The sequence below is a fragment of the Phyllobates terribilis genome, unplaced genomic scaffold (genome assembly GCF_046119375.1).
Source record: "Phyllobates terribilis strain yellow unplaced genomic scaffold, ASM4611937v1 Scaffold_2__4_contigs__length_985480577, whole genome shotgun sequence".
Taxonomy (NCBI): domain Eukaryota; kingdom Metazoa; phylum Chordata; class Amphibia; order Anura; family Dendrobatidae; genus Phyllobates; species Phyllobates terribilis.
Genome location: NW_027362762.1, coordinates 287,407,640 through 287,423,569, shown reverse-complemented (window position 1 = coordinate 287,423,569; position 15,930 = coordinate 287,407,640). Strand labels below are relative to the sequence as shown.

General features: G+C 44.1%; 1 protein-coding gene across 1 annotated transcript in view; it reads right to left on the bottom strand.

Annotated features, from left to right (window-relative positions):
• Positions 1–15,930, bottom strand: part of GPC6 (glypican 6) — a 1,373,797-nt gene that overhangs the window by 121,389 nt on the left and 1,236,478 nt on the right. The window contains exon 7 of the mRNA XM_073664138.1: positions 13,567–13,596. Within this exon, the coding sequence (XP_073520239.1) occupies positions 13,567–13,596 (30 nt within the window). The remainder of the gene's footprint in view (positions 1–13,566; positions 13,597–15,930) is intronic.

Here is a 15,930-nt window from a genome sequence, read left to right as displayed (position 1 = left end):
TCCATCTCATCCAGAGGAAGGTAACGGCTCTAAGCAACAAATGAAGGACTGGTGTCAGCAACTGCATTTGGGTACTGACTCCACTCCTGCTCACCAAAAGCAGGGAGTCTACCGGGTGATCCAGGAATACGAGAGAGTGTTCAGTAAACACCCGCTAGACTTCGGGCGAGTGAAGGGAGTGTAACATCACATCCCCACGGGAGACCATCCTCCCATAAAGGAGAGGTATCGTCCCGTACCCCCTGCATATTACCAACACGCCAAGGGGATGCTTAGAGACATGAAGGAGGCTGGGGTAATCAGGGATAGCTGTAGCCCCTGGGCAGCTCCACTAGTCTTGGTTAAAAAGAAAGACAACACCATGAGAATGTGTGTAGATTACCGGAAAATCAACCGTATCACACACAAAGATGCGTACCCCTTACCAAGGATAGAGGAGTCTTTGGCTGCTTTAAAATCTGCTAACTTCTTCTCCACTTTGGATCTCACTAGCGGGTACTGGCAGGTTCCTGTAGCAGAGGCGGACCGGGAGAAGACCGCATTCACCACCCCGATGGGACTTAGCGAGTTTACCTGCATGCCGTTCGGACTCTGCAACGCACCAGGAACCTTCCAACGATTGATGGAATGCTGTCTGGGACACCGGAACTTTGAGACGGTCCTGCTGTACCTGGACGATGTTATAGTTTATTCCAAAACCTACGAGGACCACCTGAAACACCTGGCGGAAGTGTTTGAAGCCCTGGCAAACTACGGTCTGAAGGTGAAACCGTCGAAGTGTCACCTGCTAAAACCAAAAGTGCAGTACCTGGGACACGTGGTGAGTGCTGACGGAGTGGCTCCCGACCCTGATAAGATCACCGCGATTAAGGAATGGCCAAGACCCTCCAGCGTAAAGGAAGTGCGGCAGTTCCTCGGGTTGGTAGGCTACTATCGAAGATTCATTCCCGGTTTCACCAAAAAGGCAGCTCCTATGCAGGACCTCCTGATAGGCCAGTCCAGGAAGGCCAAGAACCAGAAGCCGCCCTTCAGATGGGAGAAGCTGTAAGAAGAGTCCTTTCGCCAGCTGAAGATGGCCCTCACGGGGGATGAAATCCTGGCGTACCCTAATTACAGCCAGCCCTTTATCTTCTACACCGACGCAAGTAACATCGGGCTGGGAGCCGTACTGTCCCAGATCCAACAGGGGAGAGAACGGGTAATTGCTTACGCCAGCCGAAAACTGCGACCCACCGAAAGAAACCCTGAGAATTACAGCTCATTCAAGCTAGAGTTCCTGGCAGTGGTGTGGGCAGTCACCGAACGCTTTAAGCACTACCTCGCCTCTTCCCGGTTCACCTTGTACACGGATAACAACCCGTTGACACACCTGGACACTGCAAGACTCGGTGCCCTGGAGCAGAGATGGATGGCCCGCCTGTCCAACTATGAGTTCACGATCAAATACCGGGCAGGACGCTCCAATACCAACGCGGATGCCTTGTCCAGAATGCCAAACCTACCGGACGTAGGGGAAGATCCAGGGGAACTGGAAGAAGTTGAACTCCCCGTGTTTCACCGTCATGGGACTACCCAGTATTCCCACCGTGTAAGGGGTAAGCAATCCGCTACGTTCAACCCCTTACCTCATTACAACTGGGCAGAAACGCAAGACAGTGACCCCGCCGTCCGACTGGTGAAGGAGATGCTGACTCAGCCAGATGCCCGCCTTGACCCAGACGCTCCGGAGGAGACCAAGCAACTGTGGGCTGAGAAGAGTCGACTGTTCCTTTACAAGGGGAAGTTGTGCCGCAGAATGGTTAACTCCCGGACGCATGAACTGGTCTGGCAAGTAGTGGTGCCAAGAAGAGACGCGGCAATGGTACTGGAGGCATACCACGACGGAGCTGGGCACTTCGGATGGAAGAAGCTGGAGTTCCTACTGCGCGGGCAGTTCCACTGGGTAGGCATGAGAGGAACCATCGAGAGGTGGTGCAGAGACTGTGGCCCATGCAATCTAAGAAGGAAGGACCGTGCCAGCCAGAAGACTCCCCTGCAGTCCATCGTCACCAGGCAGCCGTTGGAACTGGTAGCCTTGGACCATGCAAAACTGACCCCCAGCAGAAGTGGCTACGTCTATGCGTTAACCATCGTGGATCACTACTCCCGGTTCTTGGTTGTAGTCCCCGTCAAGGACTTAACGGCTCAAACAGCAGCTAGAGCCTTCCAGCAGCACTTCTGCCGTCCACACGGATACCCAGAGCAGGTGCTGACGGACCAAGGACCTGCCTTTGAAGCGGAAGTCTTCCAGGAGTTCTGCACTCTGTATGGCTGCCGGAAGATAAGAACAACACCCTATCATCCGCAAACCAATGGACTCTGCGAGAAGATGAACCAGGTGGTGATAGACCTTCTGAAAACATTGCCCCTGGAAGAACGCAGTCTGTGGCCTGAGAAACTGCCTGATCTGGTGGACCTATACAACCACATCCCTGTAGGTTCTACCAACTGTACCCCGGCTTACCTAATGAGAGCAAGACCTGGTAAGCTGCCTGTTGATCTGGATATGGGAGTCCTGACACCCGAGGACACTTCACCAGAAGCAGACTGGGACACAGAGAGGCAGCAGCAGTACCGGAAAGTACAGGAGAGCGTTGAGCGAAGTCTCCGTCAAGCAAGAGAAAGACAGGAGAAGACTTACAACCAGTATGCTCCCGCTGTTCCCCTGGTACCTGGAGAGCAGGTCTTGAAGAGGAAAAGACGGCTCCACAAGTTGGACGACCAGTGGGAGAAGGACCCGTACACCGTACTGCCATCAAGCCATGAAAACCCGAAAGTCTGCACAATCAGTAAGGATGGAGGAGAAACCACAGCCATTGTCTCCCGAGATCACCTGAAGAAGTGTCCCGAGCAGCTACGAAACCCTGAAGAAGATCAAGAAAACCCTCGACCCGCAGAGGAAAGGGAAGAGATGGTCAGTACTGTACTCGGAGACTTCCCTCGATCTTGGACACAAGTAAATGGCGCTGTTGTGGTACCCGTCCTCACCTTCCTCCAGCCAGCATCACAAGTGCCTACGGAAAAACAGGTAGAGCTGGAAGAGCAACCGGTCCAGGAGGCAGAAGACCCCACACAAGCAGACCAGGAGAATCGACCCTCTGCTTATAGTGAGCCTGCCGTGCCCCTAGTGAGCCAAAGAGTCCGTAGACAGCTGCCCAGCTTACCTTTAACAGCTCCTACACCCTGTAGTGCAGGACCAGTTAGTGAGCTCCGTAGGTCCACTAGAGCCACTAGAGGCCAGTTGCCCGTACGTTGGAGGATCTAAAGTGTTTAGACTGTTTTATTGGTATTTACCTGTTTACTGTTGCTTGTAAATAATTATGTTTTTCCAGTTATGTTATAGGTGTCTTTTGTGGATTTACTAGAACTCTATTGTATATATGTTTGGAGCGTAACCCAGGAACGGACTAAAGACTGTTAAAGACTCGGGGCAGGACAGACCCCTACCTGGTTACGGCTCCCTGTTCTTTGGTGAAATGGACACCCTTTTTGTTTCAAAAATTGCACCCGGTTGCGGACACGCCGTGACCACCTTAACGTGTTTTTCTTTATTGTATTGTTCCTGTTTATACCCTGTTATGTTTTCAAAAATATGTTTAGTCCCGGAGTACTAAATTTTACTAGGGGGGAATGTGGAACCCCAGGGGTCTGGTTACCACAGTAATAGCAATATTACGTCTGTGAGCAGGTGGGAGGTCTCCTGGTCAGGAATCCTAAGCATGCCACACCTCCTGCCCAGTCCTGGGAGGGGAAGAACTTCCCCTATATAAACTGGGGCTGAGGTGGGGTTAGAAAAAAAAGAACACAGACAGAGACAGAGACACAGTCTGGTCTGGTGTGGAGCAGTTGCAGGGAAAGTGACAACAGGAGCCCTGTAGGAGCAGGAGTGAGTGCCAGAGGCTGGAAGCTAGATAGCTCGCCTTGGCTGAAGAGATCTCACCGGACACGGAGTCCGAGGCTGTGGGGACTGTTCCATACCCAGCAGCAGAAACCGACCGGCAGGGGATTTCAGGTCCTCTGGCCAAGAAACCCGAAGGCACGGTCACACGCAAGGGACCAGCACCGCCGTCGTGGAGCGGAGGCTACCAGAAGGCCCCGAGTCACCGGCCATACGGGTGAGCACCACACGGTACACTCAGGGACGTGGGCTACTTTTACCCGCTTCTAGCAAGGTAGCCAAGAAGAGTACAGTTAGTTGGGGAGGCCTACAACTCCGCCTGGCCAGGGGAGATCCTGTCTGCTCACGGACTGACCAGACCCCGACCGCTAGCCAGTACTCCTGGGAGGGTCTATCTTTGTCACCAGTAAAGACCCTGAACTACACCGCACCGTCTCTGAGTGGTTCCTGGTGCCTGCGTGCAATTCTACCATCCCCATCATCCACGTCCGCTGCCCTGAGGCCATACCCCTCCCGTTGGGGGTTATACTACCCACGCTGCACAACTGTACCACCGGCCTCAGCGGTCTGCCCTGCAGCGGCGGTTTCGTAACCGCATTCAACGGGTGGCGTAGTCGAACAATATCACATCTGCCACTAAAAACATCGCCACTTAGTTTGACACCCTGGGCACGGACCGGGTCACCGCCACGAGGACTACCACCCCCAACAGATCCGGCTCCGGGTATTCCCCAAACATGGCCCAGGGGGCGCGTCACATCCATATGTGATTCCTATGCTGGTTTGTACATCCATACGACATCATGAGATGTTTCTTGTGTGGCACCTTAGTATGGAAACACTTTTTTATAGGCCTTCAGTTTAATCAGCTGATTATTTTTCATTAAGTGGCAGGATTGCTTTCTAATTACTGATAGATTTCAGCTGGTGTCATGACGTTCGATTATTTTTTATACCTCTCTTCATGTATTCAATACTTTTTCCTGTGTCACTTATTATTACTGTGGTTTGATTTCTTTGCCTGTGTCGATTGGATGGGTTGTTACCGACATCTGGTGATAATTTCATGTCAATAGCACCTTTAGAAATATGTTTACTTAGAAAATTGGTGATGTGTTCACTTATTTCACCAGCTGCAATTTACTAAAAATGGGTAAAGAATTCCAAGTGTAGTGAAAAGGGGTAAAAGTTGCAATTACACCATATTTTTTTTAATGTCATTTATTGGTCTGTACCATTATGGTGATACCAATTTGTTAAAAATATTTCCAAGCCTCTTTCATTGTTATTTGTTTTTTTATTTTTTTATAGACATGTATGATGGTAGTTTTTAATTGATCCTGTAAGGCTCATGTGTTAAACACTGGCCGGCAGGCCAAATCTGGCTCGCAGACTGATTAGATTTGGCCCGCGAGTCAGACGCCTTACTAGGTTGCTACATCAATGCTGTGTAGCTCAGCTGAACTCACATGCCAGCGTCTCAGTCCAAGCAAGCAGGCTGCTCCTCATCCTGGCTCCTGCTCTCCTCAGACTGCAACCATAGAGCCTCCTCCAGTCTTCCAGCCTGTGCAGAACGACTTGTTCTCCCTCACTCACCCAAGGACTCCTCTACTTATGGAGATGAGAATGCTTCCTGCTGCCTGTCTGCTTTTTTCACAGCAGGATGGTCACAGAGTCTGAGATTACAGTGATAGAGTGACGTTGTGTGTTTGAGCTTCATGCTCATCGGTGCAGGATGAGGTTTCTCAGCCACACAGCCTGAGCATCATGGAGCTCTGATCACAAGGTCACCATATCATGGATTCTAATCTCTGACAGGGCAGCTTCCAGTCACCGCTGCTGTGATGAATCAAGGCTGAGACTGATCCCTGTCCCCTGACCCTACCCCCCATGCAGTGGAATCTGTATAATAATGCAGAAATACTGTACCTGTCATATATATACTGTACCTGTGTATTATTTATACATATATATATATATATATATATATATATATATATATATATATGAGAGAGAGTACAGACCAAAAGTTTGGGCACACCTTCTCATTTAAAGATTTTCCTGTATTTTCATGACTTTGAAAATTGTACATTCACACTGAAGGCATCAAAACTATGAATTAACACATGTGGAATTATATACTTAACAAAAAAGTGTGAAACAACTGAAAATATGTCTTATATTCTAGGTTCTTCAAAGTAGCCACCTTTTGCTTTGATGACTGCTTTGGACACTCTTGGCATTCTCTTGATGAGCTTCAAGAGGTAGTCACCAGAAATGGCCTTCCAACAATCTTGAAGGAGTTCCCAGAGATGCTTAGCACTTGTTGGCCCTTTTGCCTTCACTCTGCGGTCCAGCTCACCCCAAACCATCTCGATTGGGTTCAGGTCTGGTGACTGTGGAGGCCAGGTCATCTGGCGTAGCACCCCATCACTCTCCCTCTTGGTCAAATAGCCCTTACACAGCCTGGAGGTGTGTTTGGGGTCATTGTCCTGTTGAAAAATAAATGATGGTCCAACTAAACGCAAACCGGATGGAATAGCATGCCGCTGCAAGATGCTGTGGTAGCCATGCTGGTTCAGTATGCCTTCAATTTTGAATAAATCCCCAACAGTGTCACCAGCAAAGCACCCCCACACCATCACACCTACTCCTCCATGCTTCACGGTGGGAACCAAGCATGTAGAGTCCATCCGTTCACCTTTTCTGCGTCGCACAAAGACACGGTGGTTGGAACCAAAGGTCTCAAATTTGGACTCATCAGACCAAAGCACAGATTTCCACTGGTCTAATGTCCATTTCTTGTGTTCTTTAGCCCAAACAAGTCTCTTCTGCTTGTTGCCTGTCCTTAGCAGTGGTTTCCTAGCAGCTATTTTACCATGAAGGCTTGCTGCACAAAGTTTCCTCTTAACAGTTGTTGTAGAGATGTGTCTGCTGCTAGAACTCTGTGTGGCATTGACCTGGTCTCTAATCTGAGCTGCTGTTAACCTGCGATTTCTGAGGCTGGTGATTCGGATAAACTTATCCTCAGAAGCAGAGGTGACTCTTGGTCTTCCTTTCCTGGGGCGGTCCTCATGTGAGCCAGTTTCTTTGTAGCGCTTGATGGTTTTTGCAACTGCACTTGGGGACACTTTCAAAGTTTGCCCAATTTTTCAGACTGACTGACCTTCATTTCTTAAAGTAACGATGGCCACTCGTTTTTCTTTACTTAGCTGCTTTTTTCTTTCCATAATACAAATTCTAACAGTCTATTCAGTGGGACTATCAGCTGTATATCCACCTGACTTCTGCACAACACAACTGATGGTCCCAACCCCATTTATAAGGCAAGAAATCCCACTTATTAAACCTGACAGGGCACACCTGTGAAGTGAAAACCATTTCCGGTGACTACCTCTTGAAGCTCATCAAGAGAATGCCAAGAGTGTGTAAAGCAGTCATCAAAGCAAAAGGTGGCTACTTTGAAGAACCTAGAATATAAGACATATTTTCAGTTGTTTCACACTTTTTTGTTAAGTAGCCTTCAGTGTGAATGTACAATTTTCATAGTTAGGAAAATACAGAAAAATCTTTAAATGAGAAGGTGTGTCCAAACTTTTGGTCTGTACTGTATATATATATATATATATATATATATATATATATATATATATATATATATATATATATATATATATATATATATATATATATACAGCTTCAATAAATACTCAAAGATCAAGTATACACACATATATGAAACATATATATTGCGTATGCGAAAATTCTACCTCTGGGTATATATATATCTATATCTATATATATATATATATATATCCATATACATACACATATATACACATATTGGTTCTCCAAGACTTTGAGGACTCCACAAAGATGGTGAGCGGCGATGAGGCCATACTAAGTGCAACGATCCCGCTTCTGTGCCACTTAAACAGTCGCTGATCAGAATAAAAGCTGAAGCTTTGCATGCTGACCAGGTGGAGATGAACAAAGACATGAGACAAGGAGATACTACCCAGGCAAACCTCATCTCATCTGCTCAGCACAGATTGGGTAACAAGGAGGAGGTGGAGGCTGAGGAGGAAGAGGAGGGACAGGAGCTGGTGGTAGTGTAACAGAGGCTAGTGCCCACACAAGCTTTGTCCCTTCTCTCCTATGTGGATGGACTGAGAAGGGGAATGAGGAGGAAGAGATGGAGGAGGAGTAGGAGATGGAGAGTAGTCATCATGGTGGAGACAGGGAAGTGTTGTGTCACGCAAGGTGTGGGAAAGACTTAGTGAAACACAAAGGGAAGAGGGAAAGGGAGCCCAGACTCTAGGGAAAGGGGGGAAGTGGAGACCTCCTTGGTTAATCTAGCGTCACGCTGTCTCCCCTAATGTCCCTGTATTGGCTCTTCACCAATCGCCGCACTCATGCCTCGCCCTGTCTTTCCCTGGAGTATGACTAAGGCTAGGGAAGGGTGGAGATGAGCACTAGTCGATCTCCACTAAACACTATAGACAACAGAGGGGGAAATTGCTTAGCTTAAGACGAACTCCAGACAAATGCGCACACGTCCTCAAGCTCCAGAGAGGACGAAGTACTGCTCTTGCTAAAGCTTACACAGATAGTAATGCATATCGCTGGCACCTCCCTCTGAAACACAGCTGGTATTTATACACTCAGGCAGGGTGTTAATTAGCCAGAGGAAGGTAGCCGCTGCATCCCAGAGACAGCCTCTAAGAAGATGTCTGTAATGCCAAACGTAGAGATCTCCTGCAACCAACTGCAGGGCGACTGTCTGTCACCTCTGACACACCCGTGACATGTTGACTGTAAGGAGCTTGACACATATGGCAAAATTTATGTACTGCTGCCTTTCCTATGAGCCTCGCGTTACATTCATCTTGGCCAAAAAGAGTACTGGTTGTTCACCCTGCAAGACCCACGCTACAAGGAGAACTTTGCATCTCTCCTTCCTGAGGGGGAGAGGTCTACTAAAATTGTGCTATACAAGAAGGCTATTTTGGAAAATATGTTGAAAAAATTCCCATCAGGCAATGCTAGCAGCAGGGGGCAAGCTTCCTTGCCCATCCAAGGAGGAGAGGCAAGGGAGACACACACCAGGTACAGCAGAGTCAGGTGTACACTGTCAAAGGCCTGAGCCAATTTCATGAGACCCTCCCAGCATCCATGCCCTGATGACCGAGTATTTTTGACAAGGAGGGAAAAGTTTTTAAAGATGGTGAAGCGATACCTGGCCGACAAAACCAGCATACTTCCTAATTCCTGTGTGACCTTCAACCATTGGGTCTCAAAGCTGGACACCTGGCATGAGCTGTCCCTCTATGCCTTGGAGGTGTTGTCCTACCCTGTCACTAGCGTCTTGTTTTAGCGTATTTTTAGTGCTGCCGGGGAAGGGGAAGTCATAACAGACAGGTGCTTTTGCCTGTCAACAGAAGATGCTGACAGGCTCACTTTGATAAAAATGAACAAAGCCTGGATTAGCCCCGACTTTTCCACATCACCAGATGATAGCAGCACATAAAGTGTTTTTAATCTTCAATATTTGAATGAGGCCCGTCAGTTGTTGCCTTCAAAGGTCTATGGATGACTGGATTACCCTTCTTATAATGTTTTTCTGGCTTTGCACTGTGTTCAAAGCCGTTAATGAGTGTACAATAGAAGTACCACAACTACACTTTGTTAATTTTTTTAATGAGGCACTCCACTTGTTGCCTTCAAGGGTGTATGGATGACCCTCCTTATAATTTTTTTCTGGCTTTACACTGTGTTCAGAACTTTTATGAGTGTAGGAGTACCACAACTACACTTTGTTCACAATATTAAAGGGTGTATGGATGACCCGGCTGGTAATTTTTGGTAGACTTTGAACTTAGTGCATAGCTTACAGTCTAGGAGTATCACTACATGACAATTTGAACAGAATGTGTATGAGGCCCTCCTTTATGTCTAACACAGAGTGTATCTGAGTCCCTCTTCCATCTAATTTTTGGCAGTTCTTGCTTCCTTCAGAAATTACACTGAAATTTCCATTTTTTTTTTTAAATAATAAAAATTAAATAAAAATTATTTAAAAAATCTATTTTGATTTACTTAAATTATTACTTTTTAAAATCCTTTTTAAATTTTGCCTTATATACAAGTCATTATTCAGGAAAATGTTTCATAATATTTTTATCCTGTAAACTCCAATTTCTCGTTGATTTTGAATGTTTTATTGTCAGTCCTTAAAGTGGAGGAAAAGTGTGACACCATTGTTCTTAGCAGTGATCTGGGAGTCATGGATGCTTCAAGGTGTCTTCCCTATGCTGTTCTCCTTCCATTCAGCACTTTTTCCATCCATTTCAACATTTTCACTGGTCTTATAGGGTCTGCTGGAAAAATGCTCAGATTTCCCATTGACTCCAAATATACTAATTACTCATAACGATCATCCAAGCATTAGAAATTGCTTGGTTTGAGTAACGAGCATCTGAGCACTTTAGTGCTCGCTGATCCCTAAAGGTGATTTTCCATTTTTTTATTTTTTTTTCCCCCTCTTCCAAGAGCCATAATTTATAGCCGTATCAGGGCCTGTTTTTTGTGGGAGAGTTGTACTTTTGAATGACACCATTCACTCTGCAACATAGTGTACTGAAAAACGAAAAAAATATTCCACGTGAACTGAAATTGCAAAAAAGTGCAGTTTCACAATTGTTTTTTTTTTTTTACCATATAGTAAAACTGACCTGACAATATGAATCCCCAGGCCTGTGAGAGTATGTAAATACCATACATGAATAGTTTTTTTTTATGTAAAAGGTGAATAAAAATTCAGAAATTTGTAAAAAAAAATTTTTGCTTTTGGCGTCATTTTCTGAGACTCGTAACGTTTTGATTTTTCAGGTTATGGAACTTTGTAGGGCTTATTTCTTATACCCTGAGCTGACATTTTTACTGATACCATTTGGGGGTAGATACAATGTTTTGATCACCTCTTATTGCATTTTATTGTAATGTTGCGGTGGCAACATAAATGTAATTTTGGCGTTTTGATTTTTTTTTCTCATTATGCCTTTTACCGAACTCATTCATTTATTTTACATTTTAATAGATCAGACTTTTACGAACATAGCAATACCAAATATGCATTTTTTTTAATTGTTTTATTTTTATTAGGGTATAGGGGGGAGGGTGATTTGAACTTTTTTTTTTATATTTTTTAAAAATCTTTTTTTTCTTCACTTTTTACTGTACGTGTACGTGACTTTTGTGTTTTCATTGGCTGTAAGTCATAATCATCAACATTAACAGAAATAAACACTTGAAATAGATCACTCTGTTTGCAATAACTCAATACAATATATCAGTTTCACTTTTTGTATTGAAGACCTGAAATAAATTAACTTTTTGATGGTATTATAATTTTGTGAGAAGCACCTGTATACATGCTATATAAAGTGAGGAGTTTGTTAAAAGGAACAGGAAAGAAGCCGTCAATCCCCCACAATGATCTCTCCGAGAAATTCCCAGTACAAAGTAATATTAGAAATTCTTACTGGTAATAATTACACCAAAGTAATCAAGCTAAATACATCATTGTTACATTTTGTGTATCAGTGAAAGATCAGACACAAAAGGTCTATCTATGTACCCGCACAAACTATAGAACTTGATACAGCGATGTGCATAACATGAGTATCATATATGTACAAATTCAATAAAGTACATATATGATAGTATAAATTAGAGTAAGTTTACATATATATTATAGTATACAGATAAATACATGCCATGATCTCAATTGCAAATTATATTATGTAGTATGTGTCCCCTACTGTGTCTCTCGCCTAAGTACAGGCACTAGCAGCATTATGTCTATAGGTAATTACTGACCCTAGTGGTTGTCTTACTGAAAAGCACTATTAGCACCTTATGTTGCACCTGATGTTTTCTTTGGGACCTGTTTATAATATTATATAATATAATTTGCATATGAGACCATTATCTGTATACTATAATATATATGTGAACTTACTCTAATCAATTTATACTAGGGATATATATGTTCAGTGGTGTAACATGAGTCTGATGCATATATACATATCCCCAATCCTGCTATATATGTCCCTTATCCTTGCCATATCCTTCATCCTGATATATATTCCCCATGCTGGTATATATATATATACATCCCCCATCCTGGTATATATGTCCCTTATACTGGGTCCCATCCTGGTATATACATCCCCCCCATCCTGGTATATGTCCCTTATCTTTGTATATGTTCCTTATCCTGGGCCTCATCCTGGTAATATGTTCCTTATCCTGGTATATGTCCCATGTCCTGGGCCCCATCCTGGTGATATGTCCCTTATCCTGGGCCCCATTCTGGTAATATGTCCCTTATCCTGGGCTCCATCTTTGTAATATCCCTTTTCATGGGCCCCATCCTGGTATATGTCCCCCATTCTGCTGCTGTTCTTTAATGCATAGAAAAAAAAATAAACAATTATACTCACCTTCCCTCTGCTCCCCCACTGCGTGGTGTCCTCTTCTGTAGCCGGCAGCTGACTTCAGTGGGTAAGCGACAGGAGCACACAATGTCACTGCCATGTGCCCCCCGTCACAAGCATGCCACAGTCAGCTGCTGGCCTCTGATTGGCCGGCAGCATGTATGGATGCACATGGACCCGACGGGTCTGTGCGCAGCAATACACTTCCACTGGATGTGCATCCAAGATCACACATCTAGTTGAAGTTTCTGCTGGCATTGGTGGACTGCTAACCCGCACTGACCCCCATCTGCAAGGGCCTGGTCACGGTCGCCTCTCGTATATATTAACTTACTTTATTGAATTTGTACCTATATAATATTCATATTATGCACATCGGTTCTATAATTTTGCTGGCACATTGATAGACCTTTTGAGCCTAAAATTTAGTGAAGATTTATATAGGTATTATTGTTACACTTATCACTGAAAGAAAATTGTTAGCAACACCATAGACTCTTGTTTATGACATGAAGGAATATTCCTGTCTACAAAAGTCCACTGGATAGGTAAACCAGAATTTTTGTGGACTGGAGTACCCATTTAAGGGGAGTGCCCATTGGATACAGTCTAGACTGGCTGTATTTCAAACCTCCTGGGAGTCCATTGCTACACTATGAAAAACCATATGTCCAGGCTGCAACCACATGTCCAAACCAGAATAAGGGAAAATACTATGTTATGTGTTTCATAAAAATCAATATGGTTTTAATCTCTAGACAGTGAACGTCTCTGTATAACAGATGTGTACTTTGCCAATGCAGAAATAAAATCTGCCACACCGATATGCAAACTTGATAATGTTGTCCCTTCACTTTATTTAACAGTCAATTTCAAGCAAACATCTGGAAGCACAGTTTTCAGATCTTATCATTAAGAAGAAAATAGCCATGTTTCCAGTAAATAAGACATTTATAATGGGATGAGCTGAATGTGTCTTAGCAGCAGATGTTTATATGCTCATTAAAATCAGATGATGTTTTCTGCCGACTCTAATTCTTGGGAGGGTGTTATCGACTCTAGTACTCCTGAGGATCATACAAACATTAGGAAATACAACTGGTATTGGATAGTTAGGCAGAATCTTACCCCATACTGCATCGTCCTCCATATAGTCCTCTTTAACAGCATACAGTGTATAAAAGAGAAGAAAATAAGAGGTTAATTCTAACAAACATTTTGCTTAGAGAAAAGCATGCAACATTTTATTACTGCACAATTAAGGGAGAAACATTGTGCGATCACTTATTGGGTTCCATTGCTGTGACTACATGAGACAGATACACTCAGATATCTCTCTGGTTCTTATGAGTTACAAATATTTCCTGGCTTCTTAAAGGGTATGTACAGAACATATATATTGATGACTTCTGAATATCACATGGATCGGGGTATGACACCTGGTACCCCCACAATTCACTATTTGCAGCTTCCGCTGTGACCAGAATATTTATTCTGTTATGCTCTTTGCAGAGGAACCTAGCAAGACTGGCATCAAACTATCAAGGGCATAGCCACAGACACACTTGGCACAAGCTGCCCAGCTAGGCGAGCCCTTAAGGGCCGAGAATACTCTTCACCCAGCTCACAGTAAATGTTAGTGGGACTTTGGCAGAGCCCTTCCCAGGCCCACTGTCGCTGGACAGCTGGCGTCTGGTGAATCGGCAAGTGCCTAGTCAAGAACAGGTGAGTACCTCTGCAAGAACCCCAGAAAGTGAAACCAGCAGAGAATATGAGAACACCGCTGAAAAGATATCACAACTAATGCTAGCACCTGTCACCACCACAGCACATAGGAACTGCAATAAACAGCAAAGCACTGAGCAGGGAGCAGGACTAAATAGCATATCACCGACCTCCTTCATTCCCAGGTGGGGGCATGGAATTAGGATTCCTAACACAAAGCCAGAACAGCATGGCTGTTTACTTTGTGTAGTGGTCATTCTCGTGTACTGCAGCTCAGATCTATTCACTTTACTGTAGTGCCACAGGCTGATCGCCTCCATATCACATCACATTGATGCAGTAATTGATGCATTGCCTTGGGTACGTTGGTTGATGAGGCAGGGCGGCCGTGGTGTCCTCTGGAGGCCATTCACCTCACCCTCACTGTGCAATGGGTGTTTTCTTTCTACCTGCCACTTCTGGACCTGTCTGAACAGCGAGCCGCTCTCCCTTCAGACCACCCCCTCAATGTCGTATGGGCTCCGTCTTATGCTGGAGTCTTTGAAGTACAGTGAATAAGGGTTTGAATCTGAACTCTGGTGTAGGTGCTCAGCGCAGAGCGCAGGATAAATGTGAGCAGAGCCTTACTGCGATCTTTGGGAGACATAATAAACAAATCAGTAGCAGGTGAAGAATTGGTTTTATTTATTTTTGACGCCGTTCCTCGTGCGGTATAAGTGATGAGATTACTTTATTCTTCGGGTCGGTGCGATTACAGAGATACCAGATTTATATCGGGTTTTTATGACTGACAGCTGTCCCACACTAAAAGACGCTTTTTTTTGCAAAATCTAGTTTTTGCATCGCCATATTTTGAGAGCTATAATTTTTCCATATTTCGGCTGACAGAGTTATGTGACAGCTTGTTTTTTGCGGGACGAGTTGACATTTTTATTGGTACCATTTTTGGGTACGTGACATTTTTTGATTGCTTTCTATTCCGTTTTTTGGGAGGTAAAATTACCAAAAACCAACAACTCAGGAATTGTTTTTTGAGTTTTTTTTCATGCTGTTCTGCGTGTGGTAAAAGTGATAAGGCAGCATTATTCTTCGGATCAGTACGTTTACAGCGATACTACACTTGCTGTATACTTTTTTATGTTTTGCGCTTTTACACAATAAAACAATTTTATAGAAAAAATATTTTTTTGCATCGCTTTATTCTGAGAGCAATAACTTTTTATTTTTCGGCTGATGGAGCTGTATGGCGGCTTTTTTTTTGCAGAACAAGATGACGTTTTCAGCGGTACCATTTTTATTTCCATTTTGCTTTTTGATCGCATTTTTTTCCACTTTTTGTTTGGCAATATGATGAAAAAGCATAGGTTTTTGTTCCGTTTTTTTATTTATTTGTATTATTGTGTGCACAGAAGGAGTTAATTAGTGTGACAGTTTTATAGATCGGGTTGTTTCGGATGCGGCAATACCAAATATGTGTACTTTTTTTGTTTTTGCATAAATATACGGATTTATTGGTTTAATATTTTATTTATTTATTTTTATTTATTTTGTGATTTTTTTAACAGTTTGAAAATATTTTTTAGACTTTTTTTACATTTTTACTTAGTCCTGTATGGGACATTAATTTTTATTTTATTTTTCTAATCACTGTTCTCATGCAATACAATAGACATGTATTACATTGCATGAGAACTGTAGCGCTGGCGTCCCTGCCCTCTGCTAGGCAGGGACGCTGCTCCCCTCACCGCTCTGCTGTCAGCGCGCGCT